The sequence below is a fragment of the Pogona vitticeps genome, chromosome 3 (genome assembly GCF_051106095.1).
Source record: "Pogona vitticeps strain Pit_001003342236 chromosome 3, PviZW2.1, whole genome shotgun sequence".
Classification (NCBI taxonomy): domain Eukaryota; kingdom Metazoa; phylum Chordata; class Lepidosauria; order Squamata; family Agamidae; genus Pogona; species Pogona vitticeps.
This window is the reverse complement of record NC_135785.1, coordinates 123,523,560-123,540,099: the sequence shown is the minus strand read 5'-3', so window position 1 is coordinate 123,540,099 and position 16,540 is coordinate 123,523,560. Positions and strand designations below refer to the sequence as shown.

General features: G+C 39.4%; 1 protein-coding gene across 10 annotated transcripts in view; it reads left to right on the top strand.

Moving 5' to 3' along the window:
- AKAP11 (A-kinase anchoring protein 11) overlaps nt 1–16,540 on the top strand; it is an 86,563-nt gene that overhangs the window by 48,899 nt on the left and 21,124 nt on the right. For 9 of the 10 annotated variants that reach the window (XM_020804257.3, XM_020804251.3, XM_078390710.1 and 6 more), the window contains 3 exons: nt 7,889–7,972; nt 8,575–8,621; nt 11,104–11,264. In XM_020804257.3, coding sequence (XP_020659916.3) covers nt 7,889–7,972; nt 8,575–8,621; nt 11,104–11,264 — 292 coding nt within the window. The remainder of the gene's footprint in view (nt 1–7,888; nt 7,973–8,574; nt 8,622–11,103; nt 11,265–16,540) is intronic. The other variant, XM_020804258.3, reaches the window with a different exon arrangement.

Here is a 16,540-nt window from a genome sequence, read left to right as displayed (position 1 = left end):
CTTGTTTTTCAATAAATTCTGAGTTTCCAGAAGGGATTTACCCTGCTAAAGTTGCCTTTCAGCTTCCTTTAACTAATTTTCTTTCTGACAAACTCATAAAATGGTGCATTGTATCAGTGAAAATCAGTTTTGTTGCTTTGAAAAGAATGGTCAAATATTTTAAAGTATTGTGAGAAAAGATATATAATAATCAACAAGGTAGTGCTGGTTATGCTACTGACAAAACAAAGGAATTTTCATACAATGATACTAACTTTTTAAAAGCAAAAAATGAAAAGAAATTAGTATTACATTTTCAATTTTATTCCTCCCCCCCCCAAAAAAAAGTGTTGAGGAAGCAAAAATGTATTCACTGCATACATTGTTGTGACAAGAACATTAATGTAAGTAATGGTACAGCAATACTAGCACTAGGGAGTGAGCTAGTATGGGCTTCTTGGTAACAGTCAGGCTTGATTACAATGATCTAATTAAGCCTGACTATTCACACTAAAATGGGTCCTGCCAGTGTTCTGAAGTGGCTTAAAAAAGTGAGCCACTTCAGAATCCCCTTGATGGGGGCCAGAAAGGTGCATATGTTATTCTGAGTGCGAGCTTGTGGACTTTAGCAAATATGTCATCTGATTGCTATCCCTAAGAATGTGCCAGCTCATCCCCCCAGTGTCCCCAAAGAGTGGGCTAAAGAGTCCACATAGTCAGCCTCTCATATCGATACTCTAGTTCAGTGGTGTTGAACTGTGGCCCTCCAGATGTTCTTGGCCTTCAACTCCCAGAAATCCTGGCCAGCAGAGGTGGTGGTGAAGGCTTCTGGGAGTTGAAGTCCAAGAACATCTGGAGGGCCACAGTTCGACACCACTGCTCTAGTTGGTCTGTGTCACCTGATGAACTTCCTGAATGGGTGAGAATTTAATTCTTGGTCTTTCTAGTCCTGGCTCAAGCCATTCAGTAAATAGTGGTCTGTGGTCTGTTTCCCTGATGATTGGTTCCATTCCTTTTTCAAAAGTACCTGTGGATATATCGAGATCTTGGATGCAAACTTTAGTATCACCTCTTAGATGCACACCTGAGCATAGTCAGGGGGGTTGAATGTGTCTGGGATGCTGGGTCAAACACTGTTGGAAGCTAAACTCCACTATGGTCAAAAGCTGGTCAAAACTGCCTGTGGTCAAAGCTGGTCCAAAATTGAGCCATCACTCTTAAGATCTATCAGTCCTCTTCATGAATAATCCAATGAGCAGAAGAGAATTGATTGTTGCAGTGGTGATGGGGACAGAGAAATTCCTGAAGGACAGCTACTGGGAGCAGCAGTCATGGAAGATGATACTGGCAGAGGATCTTTCATAGACAATCATAGTGTTATATAGAGATCCGAATGCAATTATTCTCACACAGCTGGACCTAATGAGGGTTTGGCCCCTGGGGCCAGACTGTCCATGCATGTGTCCTGCTGTGGTGCCGATCCCACTCATACTTCCAATTGTGCCTGGTGTGTTGCTCTTTTTCTGCTTGGCTGGCCACTCCAGGCAGGGGGCGGGAGGATGAGTATGCCTGCACGGCTGTTGTTTTCTCCCCCATAGGAAAGCATGGAGCTGTCAGATTTTGACAGGTCCATTGGTTCCTATGGGCCGAAAAAAAAATTCACCATAAATTAACGAAAAGTCAGATCAAAGCCAAATCAGGTTTGCACATGACTTAGGGGGTCCTCTAACGAATCCAAGCATTTAGAACCGTTTTTGACCCTTATAAGACACTTTTTTAATTGAAAAAAGAAACATCGTTAAGTGAAATTCTGTCAACATAACTATTCAGGACAATGATCCAAGCACATATGATGAAGAAAAAGAAATGTAAAGTTTTTGTGGAAGTATACTGGGTGATCACAGTCAAAAATAAGATGAGTTCAAAATAGTGCTCAAAAATGGGACACAAAGCAGAACCAAATATTACAGTGGTGCCCCGCTTAACGATTACCCCACATTATGATGAATCCGCTTCACGACAATGTTTTTGCAATCGCAAAACGATATTTTAAATGGTTTTTTTCGCTTTGTGAAGATTGGTTCCCTGCTTCAGGAACCGATTCTTCGCATTACGACGATCAAAACAGTTGATCGTCGGGTTTTTAAAATGGCCGCCGGGTGCTCGAAATGGCTCCCCGTTGTGTTTAGGGATGGATTCCTTGCTATATAGGCACCAAAATTGGCCGCCGTATGGAGGATCTTCGCTGGACAGTGAGTTTTTAGCCCATTGGAACGCATTAACCGGGTTTTAATGCGTTTCGGTGGGTTTTTTATTTTCGCTTTACGATGTTTTAGCTCTACAGCGATTTCGCTGGAACGAATTAATGTTGTTTAGCGAGGCACCACTGTATTAGATAATTTGACCTAGAACTCAGAAATAAAGTGGTAGAGCCACAAAGATCTTTGTAAAACCATTTGTTTATTGCAAATACATGCTTCATGTAACCTTAACAGTTGATTGTGCACATATATATTCAGATGACTAGTATGGAAATCAAATAGACTGTATAGTCGGAAATGGAAGATAGATCTCTGTTCTCACTGCAAAAATAAGACTGGCAATGGATCGTCGTACAGATGATGAAATGTTAATGTCAATAACTATAGTGGAACTGGAGAAAACACTAAAACAACCAATGCCGAAATGTATTTTAAGTAAAGTTTCTGAAGAACTTAAATGTCAGGTAAAGAACAGAATTGTGTTACTATACTCAATTGAACATGAAGGAGAAGAACTTTGGATTGAAACCAGACAGGTTTATCAAGAAATAATGCAAGATGTATTCCTGTAGTCTAAAGAAAAGAGAAGCTTCAATAGATAACTGATGAAACTCATAAATTTGTTATGGGAAGCAAAGGTGACTGAAATAGGGTTAGAATTCTAAATGCAACATTTCCTCAACTTGCATGAAGGGATGAACAGAACAATTAAAATTACCATTTCAAAGAAATAGAAGAAAATGATTTAAAGAAGAAGAACATGAGATCTCTCCCATAGGAGTTGAGAAATTGAAAGGAATTTTAAACCAAGATTGAGGTTACCGAAAGATTAGTGGGGAATATCTTACCATATTTTTCCATTTATAAGATGCCCCCCCCTCACTTTTCTAACTCCAAAATTAATAAAACTTAGCTTTTGAGGATTCAGCCTCTGGGCTGAGAACGCTAGGAGTCCCTGTTGAATCTGAGCCTACAGGCTCCACCTCCAATGAGGTGTGTTCCAGTTGGTTTGTTCAGCATGAGCCGACGTCAGTTCCATAAGGCTCATGATTGGAGGAAGCTAAGTCTCCTGACTGTAGGACATTAAACCTCCTAATTGGAGGCAGCTAATTGAAGTGCAGACCATTTTGTTCTCTCTGTGTTCTCAGTTTACTTCCGTGTAAAAGATTCCCCATAATTTTTAGTGTAATGATTTTAAGGAAAAGTAGTGTCTTATACACAGAAAAATACGGTATTTGATGTGGATAAAATAAAAAGAAGATAGAAACAATATTCTGTACAGAAGAGATGCAAGGGACAACCCTTTTGTTGAAGAACAGCTAATGAAGAACCTGCAGTTGTAGAAACTGAACTGATAGCTGCTTGCAAAAGTTCTTGGAAGAAGTAGATTACCTGGGATAGTCTGCATACTAAGAAAGCTATTTCAAGCTATAGAGACTGACTCTTAACAGAACTGTAACAAGAATGTGCCAGTAGATGTATGAAACAAAACAGTGACTCTCAGAGCCACCTTCCATATAATTAGCAGTCCCAAAAGGAGACATGAAAAGAGAGCAGTAGTATGACCTTTGCATTAATTTCCCATGCAAAGTAATACTCAAACTTTTTCAAGACTTACCCTATGTGGAATGAGAAATGCTAACTGTTCAAGCTGGTTTCAGAAAAGGAAGACGCACTAGAGACTATATTCTTTTTTTTCTTTGTGTCAGAATCACCATAGCTTGGAACAGCTTGCCGTCAGAGATCTTCCTGGCACCCTCGCTGGGTGTCTTTAAGAGCCAATTAAAGACTTGGCTCTTTAGGCAGGCCTTCCCTCCTACCAACACTTGACTTTTACTTTCTGCTTGGCCTTTTGTTTACTTTTCCATCTTGATTAGCATTAATATTGTCCCCCCCCCAGGAATGTGCCCTTTAGCAACTGGCTTGGAGAAACCCACTCTTCCCCAAACTTTGAGGGATTGTAGAGGAGGGCCAGGTGAATCTTTCCTGCAGTTTTGGTGTCTCTAGGTACCTGGCGAGGCATTTCATAGCCCAACAAAACAATGAATCAAAAAATCATTAAAAATTCATTGATTCATATTTGTTAGGGACATTGATTTTTTAGGACCAATACAAATCCACAAACAGTTTTTGAATGAATTTAGTGATTCATTTTTCAATTCAATTTAGTTTCTACTAATTAAAATGAGTTTTACTGTTCCCAAGAAAGGTGGTGGTTTATGACCCATCTTGGACTTGAGAGATGTCAATTCCTACATTGAAAACAAGATGTTCTGGATGTTTTGGAGTTTTTTTAAACTTTATTTTATTTTTATTAGTTCATTCAAAATAGCGTAACAGAACAGTACCTATTGTATTACAATAAGAGTACCTTTCTTATTCATACACCCATATATCTTCATATATACCCAATGTTTACATTATCTCTTTCTCTTTTCCCATAGTCTCCTTTGTGGCTCATTATTGCATTTTTATATCTAGTTGATGCGGCTTAAGCTAACAGTCTCTCCCATTGTCTACTTTGTTTATTTTTTGACTCAGTATTGGATTTCAACAGGGGAACCATATCTTCATCAAGTTATCTTATTTAATCTCCCCTCTCTATATTCTGACTTGATTAATCACTTTCTCCATCAGCACCACTGCCCATATTTTATTCATATATATTTGCAAACTGAGGTCCTTAGCATCTTTCCAGCAATTTCATTCCTCACTGCCCCTATAAGAGTTGCCACCAATTCTTTATTTGATAAATTTTCATTTCCTTCAGTAAATACTAAGAATAATAACAAGGTTTCATTTGGAACTAATTTTTGAGTTGTTATTTTTTTTCTAGCCAATTAATTACCTAATACCAGAATACTTCTACTTTGGGGCAAATTAACGCTGTACTGCAGCTAAAAAAAACCTCACGACCTGGGGTTCAAATCCCAGGTAGCCGGCTCAAGGTTGACTCAGCCTTCCATCCTTCCGAGGTCGGTAAGGATGAGTACCCAGCTTGCTGGGGGGGGCAATGTGTAGCCTGTATAATTAAATTGTAAACCGCCCGGAGAGTGCTTGTAGCGCTATGGGGTGGTATACAAATCCAATAAATAAATAAATAATAAATAAATATTGTTTGCAGTAATGCCTCTTTTGAAAAAGAGAGTCTGGTTTGCTGTGATAGACCTGAAAGTTCATTCACTTTGCAGAACAGAATCTGAGTTCAAAGTTGGGGGGGGGGGTTGGTCTGTCAACAGCACTCAGAGCCTTCACCAAATGCGTGGTTCTGGTGGCACTTTAATGTAGAATACATGGAATCAATGTATTTCCATACCTCAATGGTCGATTGTGGCACTCAAAGGACAAAGCCGAAATACACATTTTCTTCACCACGTTCTTTCACAAGCAAATCTGAAAAAAAAAAAATCACCATTTAGGCCAGTGAGAGTAATTCAGTACATTGGGCCAGTTCTAGATTAAATAACAGGATAACTTTAACAATATATATCTTGATATAAGACCTCCTGTTACACAGTGGTCACTTTCATTAGTTCTTCATCAGCTTATGAGATCTCCCTTCAAAGGCTACTACAGGTCTGCAACTGATAACATAAAAGACTGTTCGTAGTGGTCAGCAAGAAGAGCAATGTGTTCTTTATCACAATCTTACATTTTAAAAATTCTATAATTGCAAATTTCTCGGCAGATGTTTCCTTTCTGCCAAAAGTGTTTTTTGATTTCCATATACAGTAAACAATAAGTGCTACCTACTTTCTTTCCTTCACCAAGTACACAAACTTGATATCAGAGAAAATCTTGGTTGTGCTGTTGTATCTTCAGTATGAATGTGAAATCTCATGAACTAGTTACTCATATGTGTCACACAGAGGCCACAAAGAAAAAGGACAGGTTACTTAGCTGTAAATGTAGTAAAAAACCACTCAAAAAGAGTAGGTCATCTGTGAATTCAATGAGGTCATTCTACCTCCCCTCATTTTGTCTTGTGGATGTTAAAATATGATGAGGGGAACTGAGGAACAGTCATTGAATGGGCGAGCGTGTATATTGGGAGATTCCTAGGATATCAGCACAAGCACAGATGGAAATCATTTGTGTGAATTCACAGATAACTACTCAAAGAATCAGTTACAGGTAAGTAACCCGTCCATTCCACCTATTTTTCCCCATTTAACTGAGTACAATTCTCATAAAATTGATGTTTTGAATTTAATTTTGGACATAAATTTTATTTTGAAGTAGAAATGCCTCCTTACAGCCCTTGTTAGATCACTGCTAGTACTTTTTATTTGACCAAACTGGGAGGCAGTGGAAAACAGGAGGGCCTGGCGTGCTCTGTTCCATGGGGTCACGAAGAGTCGGACACGACTTAATGACTAAACATGCCCTCAAAGTCTTCATTGTGTAATTGTTTCACACAATTCCTCTCTTAACAGTGCTAACCGTAACCCCATTGTCTTTTCTGGGACTGACCTCTGATTCCTTTCTGGGACTGACCTCTGATTCCTACATGTTTAAGATTGCTGGATAATTACATTTTGAACAAGGAAATCTTTGCTAATGTGATGAATCCTTGTCAACATTTTTCCTATATAGCAGGTAGTGTGAAATGCTATTCACCAGTGTGCCATAACTCTGGTAGATCACTTGCTTTGTATACAGAAGGTTCCAGATTTAGTCCTTGGGAGTACCTAGTTTAAAAGGTTTTAGTGAATATGTATGGGAAGGAAATTGTACTAGAGATGTTGAAGAATCATTGCCAGGTGAAGTAGATAGATTGGTGAACTGACTAAATGAGGTGTCTTTAGATGGTCATAAAACTAGCTGCTGTCTCAACACATTGATCTTTGAAATTATGCTTTCAAGTAATCTGACTCTACAGATGCCATTGAACTCCCTTACTGTTAGCTGTAGGATCATGTCTTAAGTTGATGGGAATTGGTGTCAAATAACATTTGAAGAGCCACTGTTGGCCCCTCTACTCTAAAAAAAGCCACATGGAATTTACATCTGTGAAAGAAACCAGGATTCATTCAGCATTCATTGAGAAGAAATACTTGGAAATCTAGATTATGCTTTGTATAGCAACTGGAGAATGGAAGTTCTGTTCCATATCTCCCTGATCTGCAAATCAATTATCATAGAGGCTGTGCCTCTGCCAGGCTGTATAAGTTTTATTAGCAAGATACCTACTAAGAACTTGGCTACTTCACCTCTGGGTGCCATCTCTCCCCTGTTTAAAAAGAGAAAAGAAGTATATGCAGTGATAGGTAAAAGTCCTTGTACTCAGGTGCCAAGTATTGACACTTCTTTGTTCTCTGTTGCTAATTCTCCAGACCTATCATCTTTTGGTGACCTTTCCACTCCAAACCCATAACCAACTGCAAAACTCTGTACTTGTTATCTCAGGACCAGTCCCAGCATCATCACTGTCTTTGGCAGTGGGATGAAAGTACTGTGTGAATTGCCTTTTCTTCATCTGAACACTGTGGAGAGTTACTTTTGCATTTTCTTCTTCTTGTGCCCTTCCTAAGAAAACACTGTCATTACTTGGGAATCCAGATGGATGGCATCAAGCAAAACTAAGATTCTGGTTTTAGCTAACCCTTTTTTTCTAGTTCAGCTGTGTTCTTTTCTTCCCCTGGCAGTAATGGTAACAGCAGTAGCTGGAGCAGTCTTGGTTTAGAAGGAGATATGTATGAGGAGAATTTATCCTTTCCAACATCAGACAGGTTGGTCAAACCAAGACATTGAACCCGGCTGGTTCCTCATATTTTAATGCATGAAGTCATTCTCTTTTCAAGGCAAAAGGAACTGGCATATATGAAATGTGATTCATTATCCACATGCTTTCATCTAATCATGGTTTTCCTTAACAAATTCATACTGAGTGGGTCCATTTTACTGTGCTATGGTGTGAATGTCCTGGCAAAATGGAAAACACCAGAATGCCTTTATGCATGTCTGCTTGCTATTCTAGATGCTTCCAATTATTTCTTCATATAAATAAGAGCTTGCTTCCTACAAGATTTCGGAGTTATGTTTTGTGCCAATATATTCATTTTCTCTGCTCCAAGTTAGAGCTTTTCCAAATAATCTAGTGTAAAATGTAGCTAAGTTATCAGTTGAATTTTCTGAACTGTTACTTGGGATATTTGCAAGCCATGTAACAGGAAATGGTGTGAGAAGCAATGCTTCCTTTTCACAATCACTCCTTGATACTTCGGTCAATTCATAATATTTTTCTTGAATATTTTTTTTCTTCAGAGTAGAATATGTTTGCAATATCATAATTGTAGTTATTTTTTTTCTCCACCTCCCACTTGATCCTCAGTGATGGAACAGAAGATAAAGAAGATGATCTTAAAGACAGCATTGAAGGTAAAACTAAATAGGATGAGTGAGTTATTCTGGAAATGGTGTAAGTAAAACCAGGCTTTAAATGAGTTTTGATCTCTTTTTTGTCAGGAGAGAAGGCTCTTCAAGAATAACTCTCATGTTTTATCTGTTGTGCATTGAAATCTGCTGCAGACCACAGTCTGTAGAAATTACAATTTTCTAAGAAATTTATACTGAATATTCTGATTCCTGTTTTCTAAGCAAAGACTGAATAGGAACCCCCAAGTTCCACTTTATGGGCACTAGTTGACACTTACTCCTAAAGCAGGATAACATAGCTTAAATGGCAGGCCCTCAACAAAAACATTCTGAATCATCTGACCATCCATTAGATAGGAAAGGTTTTAGTCATTATATTGTGGAGTGTTTCGTGGAAATCAGGGAAGTTCTTGTTGATGGTTCAATTCAGTGAAGTGATAGCTAAACAACTCTTCTTCCACTTCATGCTCTTCCTCCAAATGGATAGTCTTATTATCTTGAAATAATCCTGACTATCCTACAGTACTGTTGTCAATAATTATTGTGGGCCTCCAAGCCCCGTGGTCACATTGTACCCTGTTTTTTATATACAGTTAAAGCATATGAGGATGCAATTGAGATTTTCTTATAAAAATTGCCGAATGTTTCTACAGCATGTCACATTCTTGTTTTAGGTCAATAACTTGGTTTAACTGGGAATTAAGAGCAATCCCTTTGAGTATGTGCAGAGTAGCTCTCCTTCTTCAAATGTGAGGAATTAGGCTCTTAGCTCAGGAATGTAACTCATTGCCACCTTAAATATTCTCAGAAACATAGGTCCAAATAGTTAAATCCTACACTGAACTGGAGCTGTTTTCCATTATTTCAAACAGCACCATTTCATGCTTTAAAAAAAAAAAAAAAAAGCCTTTAAGCCTTCCCTCTTCCAGTAAAACAGTCACACCTCCTCTTTTCCAGCAAAATAGTTACGTACATCGGTGGGTTAAAAAATCAGCTATCAAATGTATCTAATAAAATCTGACCCCACACATATACACACATTATATTTATATACAAAGTTGATTTGATCTACTCTATACATTGGTTAAAATCCTGTTGTGTAGCTTTATCATAGCATAACACAAATTGGCTGCTGGAAGCATTTAATTTAAAATAATCAAAAGCTTCCTTTCCCCTTCCTTTGTGTCTGAGGTTCCCTAGAGGCTCTGTTTGCCCTGGGTAAGACTTTTGGAGCCTTTGGACATTGGGACGGGAAGCCTTTAATAGTAAAAAATAAAGAAAAGAAAAGGCACTGCCAGGATTGGGACCACTACTAGCAAACCAATGGTGTTTTTTTTTTCTGCAGTGATTACTTTAAAATAATTAAAATAATTACAGTAATTACTTTAAAATAAATCCTTCTGCATCTGATTGGGTTTACACCATGATCAGTTATGCCAACAAGATTTTGCATACTGATTCACTAGACAGATGCTATAATTACACAATCATGGGTTGTTCAGCTGCCAAAGTAGAGAGCAGTGATGTAGGAATGGTTTTCCTGGGTACTGGATTGTGCCCGCAAAGCCGAGAGCCAAGAGATAGATAATGTCAAGGTATCTTGCACCAACCATTTTGGTCCCTTGACATAATCTAGCCCTGCCCTGATACTACTTTTCCTCTGACTTCCCTCACTGTCAGGGTTAAGGCTGGAGATACAAAAGTATTTCCTTTCCTACACTGCTAGTCTTTCCAGTGGGAGCTCATTTGGAGCACTTGCAGAATGATAAATTCCACTGTTGTCCCTTGAGATTAGAGATAGCTGTCTGATTTCCCATCTCCCTCTCACATTCACCATTAGGGATGCAAGTAGGGCAGAGGAAAATCCTGTCATTTCAGATCACAGAATAGCAATAGTGAGAAGGATTTTTTCCAACACTTAAGGTGGAACTTTGAAGGGGGTGAAGCTTTTCCAGATTCCTAATGGGCCACATCTGGATGTAGCACACAAGCTTCCTTATAATACTCCTTCCTTATAATACAGATGTTCCATTCTGTTTGAATACACATACACACACACACACACACACACACACACACACACACACACACGACACAATTGACTTTCGTGTTTATGTTTAAAATAAGCTACTGAGATAACTTTCTGTTATGAGGCAGCATATAAATGTTTTCAATAAGTACAGTATATTAAATATATGCCAATATGACTCATTCATTCGTTAGTGAATTCAATATACCAGCAAAAGTCCATAATTCCTTAACTGTTTCTCTGTGTAGTGGCATACTGTCAAACTAGTTACTGATTGTGATTGTCTATTTGGAACTCTATAAATGTAGTGTTATTTTACAAACAACCATCAACATTACAAGGCCATCTCACCTACTTCCAAGAATTTACTCACTGATGTTTGTATGGCTGATTAAAATATTTTGATTGAATTGTGGAATTTTCATTTTCACTTTCATTCTGTTTTGTTTATAACAGGGTTAGGAAGCACCAAAAGGACACTGGTAATAATAAATCTTGACGTAGGACCACAGATGATTGATTCCCAGCTGAGAATGGCACTGCAGTGGCTGATTGCTTCAGAAATAGATGTGGCTGAACTTCATTTTCATAATGATGTGCCAAAGGAATTTGTTCTTGTAAGTAATGATGTATAAATTGTGGCTGTAATCCTTCTGCTGTGCTTACAACTTTTTAGATATTATGATAACTGCATTGTATTGTGGACCAGATCAAATCTACATTCTACAAGGCAATTCTAAAAATGAGGACAGCCCAACAAAAGCTTATAACTTTGAAACTCAACTTTGGATCAGAATTAAATTTGGCACAGAAGTACCAGACAGTCCGCTCTTGCTCTGTGCCAAATTTGGGGAAATTTGGGCAAAGGATTTCAAGTTATGATTTTTAAAAGTAAAACTGTTCTAACCTTTGTGCAGAAACAAGTGACCCTAAACTGTCACTTGTTTACTTTTTTTAAAGCAAGCTGATTTTTTGAATCTTCAAAGAAAACCTGTCTTTTGACTCTTACTGTGACCCCAGGTTAAGAATAGCTTATACAAATAGAAAAGACCAACCTTGCTTATCCTGAAAGATAAGTTGATCCCACCAACTATTTTTCATTTGGAAAGGATCCAGGCTGCAGATGCTGAAATATTGATCCTCAAAAAATATGTTTTAAAAAGGAAAAACAACTACTTTGAGTGTACGTGTAACAGGCTTACCAACAAGAGCGTGCCAAAGCAGGTCCATTGTTACATGAGCTCAAAAGGCAGATGTTTGGAGGGCAATGAAAGGTCACAGAAACAGTCAAAAGACAGGTCAAAAAACCTATCTTGCTTTAAATAAAGTAATAGAGTAATAGTCCTGCATCAAGGGGGAAATTTTGTTACGTATCACCTGGGAATTACCATACTATTTTGTAACGCATATTCAGAGTGTTCCACCTGTCTTGTCGCTATACAGTTGGCTGGTAATTAAGGGAAAAATATCCAAATATTTTGTTATGTGCCATCAAGTCACTTCTGATGTGTGGTAACTAAATGATTTAATGACTTCAAAAATGCTATATAACTAATAGTTCTACTCAGATCTTGCAAACCAACAGCATGTCATATTAGATCTTTCTGTCTTCCTACTGTTTCTTCCCCCTTCCTAGCTGTATTGTCTTTTTTAGTAACTTCTCTCACGACTTACAGTCTAACAGCTGTGGTTTCCTTTATTGAGACAATCTTTTTCATGTTAGGTCTACCTATTGCCCCCCCCCTTCCCATTTTTCCCAGCAACATTGTCTTTTCTGGTCAGTTCTGTTTTCATACTATGTACATGGTGTGAGCTTCAGTTTACTCATTTTTGCTGTAGTGAGAGTTCATGCTTGACTTGATTGAACATCCACTTTTCTGCCTTTCTGTCTGTCTATATCTGAAATGTTCTTCTGCAACACTACCTTTCAAATGATTTTTCCCTGCCTTCCTTCCCTTTCTTTAACATAATATGGATTTGACCTTGATTTCCAGAGATAAACTTTGCTAAATCCCAACTCTCCCCTTTTTTTCTTTTAAATTCAAAAGGTGAGGGGACATCTGGAAAACATGCACATTACATGGTTGTATAGCTTTTGGTCCAATATTGTTTTTTCTCCTCAGGTTGCCTACCCAAGGAAAGGGTTTGGAAACTGGAAAATGGCTTTCTAGTCTGCATTCTGCAGATCAGACATAACAACATTAGGTTTCCAACCAATCTTCCTACACCCCTCTCGGTTGTCGCAGATGGTCACACTCCTTTACTGTCAACAGATGACTTCTTTGGTCAGCGTTGTTATTTGTTTTTGGTCGCCGTGTAGCCACGTACTCCTCTGCCATGAGGGCTTATCACCACTTATGGAGTTTGGTTCTGCCCACCCTGCAGGTAGCTCATGTGCACGCTTACAGTTCAGGCCTTCCGCATCACTGGGAGGCACTGTTGCAGGTGCATCACGAGCGCACTGCTGCTTGATACGCCTGAAAACCAGTGTCTAAGCAACTGACAGGTTAGGACCTGCCATTTCTTGGTGTATGGCTTTTTAGCCAGAAAAAGGTTGTTATTCTTGATAACCTGCTCAGGCTCTAGAAGGTGACACATTCATTGTGTTGTAACATCTGCAAGAGCCTAAAGATGTTCCCATCAGCCTATGGCATTCCGGGAACGTTAAAAGCCTCAACCCCAAAGTTACCAGCCGCCACCCCTAGACATGTGGGGAGGCAGTGCCTTGACCCGCAGAACTGGTGGTAGGACTGCAAACTGAGCGGGCTCTTTACTTCTCTGTTGTTGACCAGTCAGTCCGTTTGACTTCTTTCTATCGTAGCTACCAGCTTTGCCACTATCTTCGATGTACGTTGAATCCATTAGGATCGACCTCAACATGGAAAAGATTTTTGTTCTTTTTCTCTACCATACAACACTTAGGCAGGAAAAGATGCTTTCCAAATTCCAATCCATCTCGTGTCAAGGCCCATTATGATTGAGCACGACCGGTCCTGGCTTCGAGTTTGCCAATTCTGGACATAAGCTCGGATCTCACTCCTTGAACGAATCTCCCTCCAATATGATGCAATCCATTATCATCCTCTGTCACCTTCAGTGTGCTTCCTTTCATTCGCACAGCTCACTTCTCGGTTCACTGCATCCCGTCTATTGGGAGTGGAGGAACCGCCTTTTCCAGACCCAGCCACCACTTAGCTGAGCATTTACACTAACTGTGCTGAAGCTAATAAAGGATTCTTGCACCAAGCCACTTCCTATTAAAGATCTAGGAAGAATGTATCACAGGTACAAGGTACGAGGAAATGACATAGAAATTTTGGGATGACTCCAGTCCCATTTCTATCATCGTAGAACAAATTTATCCAAAACGAGAAAAGATTTCCCTGAACCCTACTAATAAGAATACGGAAACATGGATGTCTTTGGCAGGGAGACTTATTCCCTTCATTCACTTCTGCTGCATGTGGCCAACCATCAATCACAATAGGCGCCTACCTGGAGCAATTTTGGTCTCAAATTCTACCTCTCTTGAAATCCATTAAAACAGAGCTTAGAAATTCTTGCTCTGAGACCACGACTCTAGCAAAGCAACACAGGATTGCTGCTTGACATGCAAAGGGCTTCAGCTATTATCGCATCCTTAGTATCTATAGAAGGCTCACCTAGTCACGATCCACTGGCTCATCAAGGACACATAGGACAGAATTGAATGTCTTCCATTACATGGTACCAGTCTCTTCAGTCTTAGACTGGTGACACTAGAAATATTATTATTATTTACACAGAATAGGAAAACAGCTAAATTATATATGGGCCGACAGCCCTTTCATCCCTCTTTCAGTTCTACCCATAGTCCTTTCAACCATATCTGGAGTTTCAGCCTCCCAGACATTTCAGTCCATACAAGAATGTCACCACATCTCTCAAGGTTACATTATATAATTGTCTTTGTTCCCCTTTGAGTAACGTTAGACTCACTCTTTTTGTCTATATCCTCCAGGAAGAGACCTCTGCCTCCTGGGCAAACATGCCATAATCCAAGTTCCTACATCTGGCTTATGCATGGCTTCTATTTCTGTGCTATTATATACATAGAAAGGACGGAGGCATCCGTCCCATCCTTGGTCTCAGAAATCTTTTCATGTGTATTCTACCGCAAGTTTCCAGCCTCAACACTATTATCTAATCAGTAATTCCTAAGGTTTCACTGCCATTCAATTTTTCAACATTTGCAAGGTCTTTCAGATGGTACAGGACATCAGTTTGATAATAACCTTCCCCTGCGAGATATGGACATCTACCTGTACTAGTACTATAGCGTATGTTTTTCTTTAAAAAAAATTACTAGCAATCATCTCCCCAAATTCATGACCTCCACGGCTTCAGTGCTAAAGCAATCCAGACTCAGCCTCGAACCACTCCAATAGCGGTATCTTTTCTTTTTGACCAACTAGAGGATCCCTAATCCAAGTAACTGCAAGTTCGGTTGTATCACCATTGGAAAGTATCGACCTTCAATGTATTTATTGGGGTCTGTACGCCGACTACAGGTTTTATTGCTCCTGTGCAGGTGCGGACGGAAACACTGTCGGGGACATATTCATATGGCAGTGGACAGGGAATTTGCCATAACTCTTCCCTCCGATACATTTCATTCTACGGAGAATCTTCCATCACCATCACTCCTAATCAAATGCGATCCAAATACCTTGAGGTACTTGGTCCTAGTTCGCCTGTCTCAGATCGATATAGACAGACACATGTCAGTTCCCTCTGGTTCCTCACCTCCTAACTTCCATGAACTTGGCAACCTGGGAAATACTCCCACTTTGGCATCAGTGCTCAATCGAGCTCAAAAACCATGAACTCAATGTCGATGTGTAAATAAATAAATCTTTAATAAATATACTGAAACAAAGAACTACCTTACCAACTTTCTTAGAAACTTTTGCCTACCTGGCTTTCTGTTTATGCTTTAAAATGTTATATATCTGCTATTGTTGCCCATTAACCAGATGATTCTGGTAGGTAGGACTTTTGTCTCACTCTAGGGTCAAACATCTTTTCACAGGACTCAGTACCACCCGTCCTCCATGTAAACGCATTGTTCCTCAATGGTCTGTAGATTTCTAAATTCACTCATGTGCCCGCCATTTGAGCCCATTTTCTCTTCAAATGCCAAATTACTTACTTTGAACAGCCTTCCTAGTGGCTGTCATATCTGCCAAGGGAACACGCGAAATAGCTGGATTGTGATTTGATCCACCTGTTATTCAATTTTCCTGATAACGTGACTTCCTACTTTAATGTCTCATTCCTGACGTATTCGACTAATTTTCATGTTTATCTATGCTTCATCTTACCATCATTCTTCAGATCACCATCATCTCCTTTAGAGCACATGCTCCACAATATTTATGTAAGATGCTCACCAGCATTTTCTCTGGACACTACCAGAGCTTCTAAACAGATGACAGGCTCTTTTGATGCTTTCATTCTTTTCATTTCAAAAGTCCAGTTTCTTCCTATCCATCTCTAGATCGATGGTCCAGGCTGTATCTATGGCTTGCCAGCGGTCAGACGAGTCACCGTCTAATTAGCTTTAGCCTCGCTCCACGGAGTGCTGTCTACCTCGGCTGCATCCAGAGTAGAATCGAGACTCTCGACATCTACCGTGCACCAATATGATCCATGCCATCTACCTTTGCAGAGCAATACTGGCTACATGTAGGTACATGCAATACCACTGGATTTGGCAGAAATGTGATGCCATCCTTCCTACCGTGACGTCCCACCTGCCAATAAGTAAGCTTGCCAGTCACCCATATGTGTGTATTCACAGAGGCCATGAAGAAGAAAGAAAGGTTACTTACCTGTAACCATGGTTCTTCGA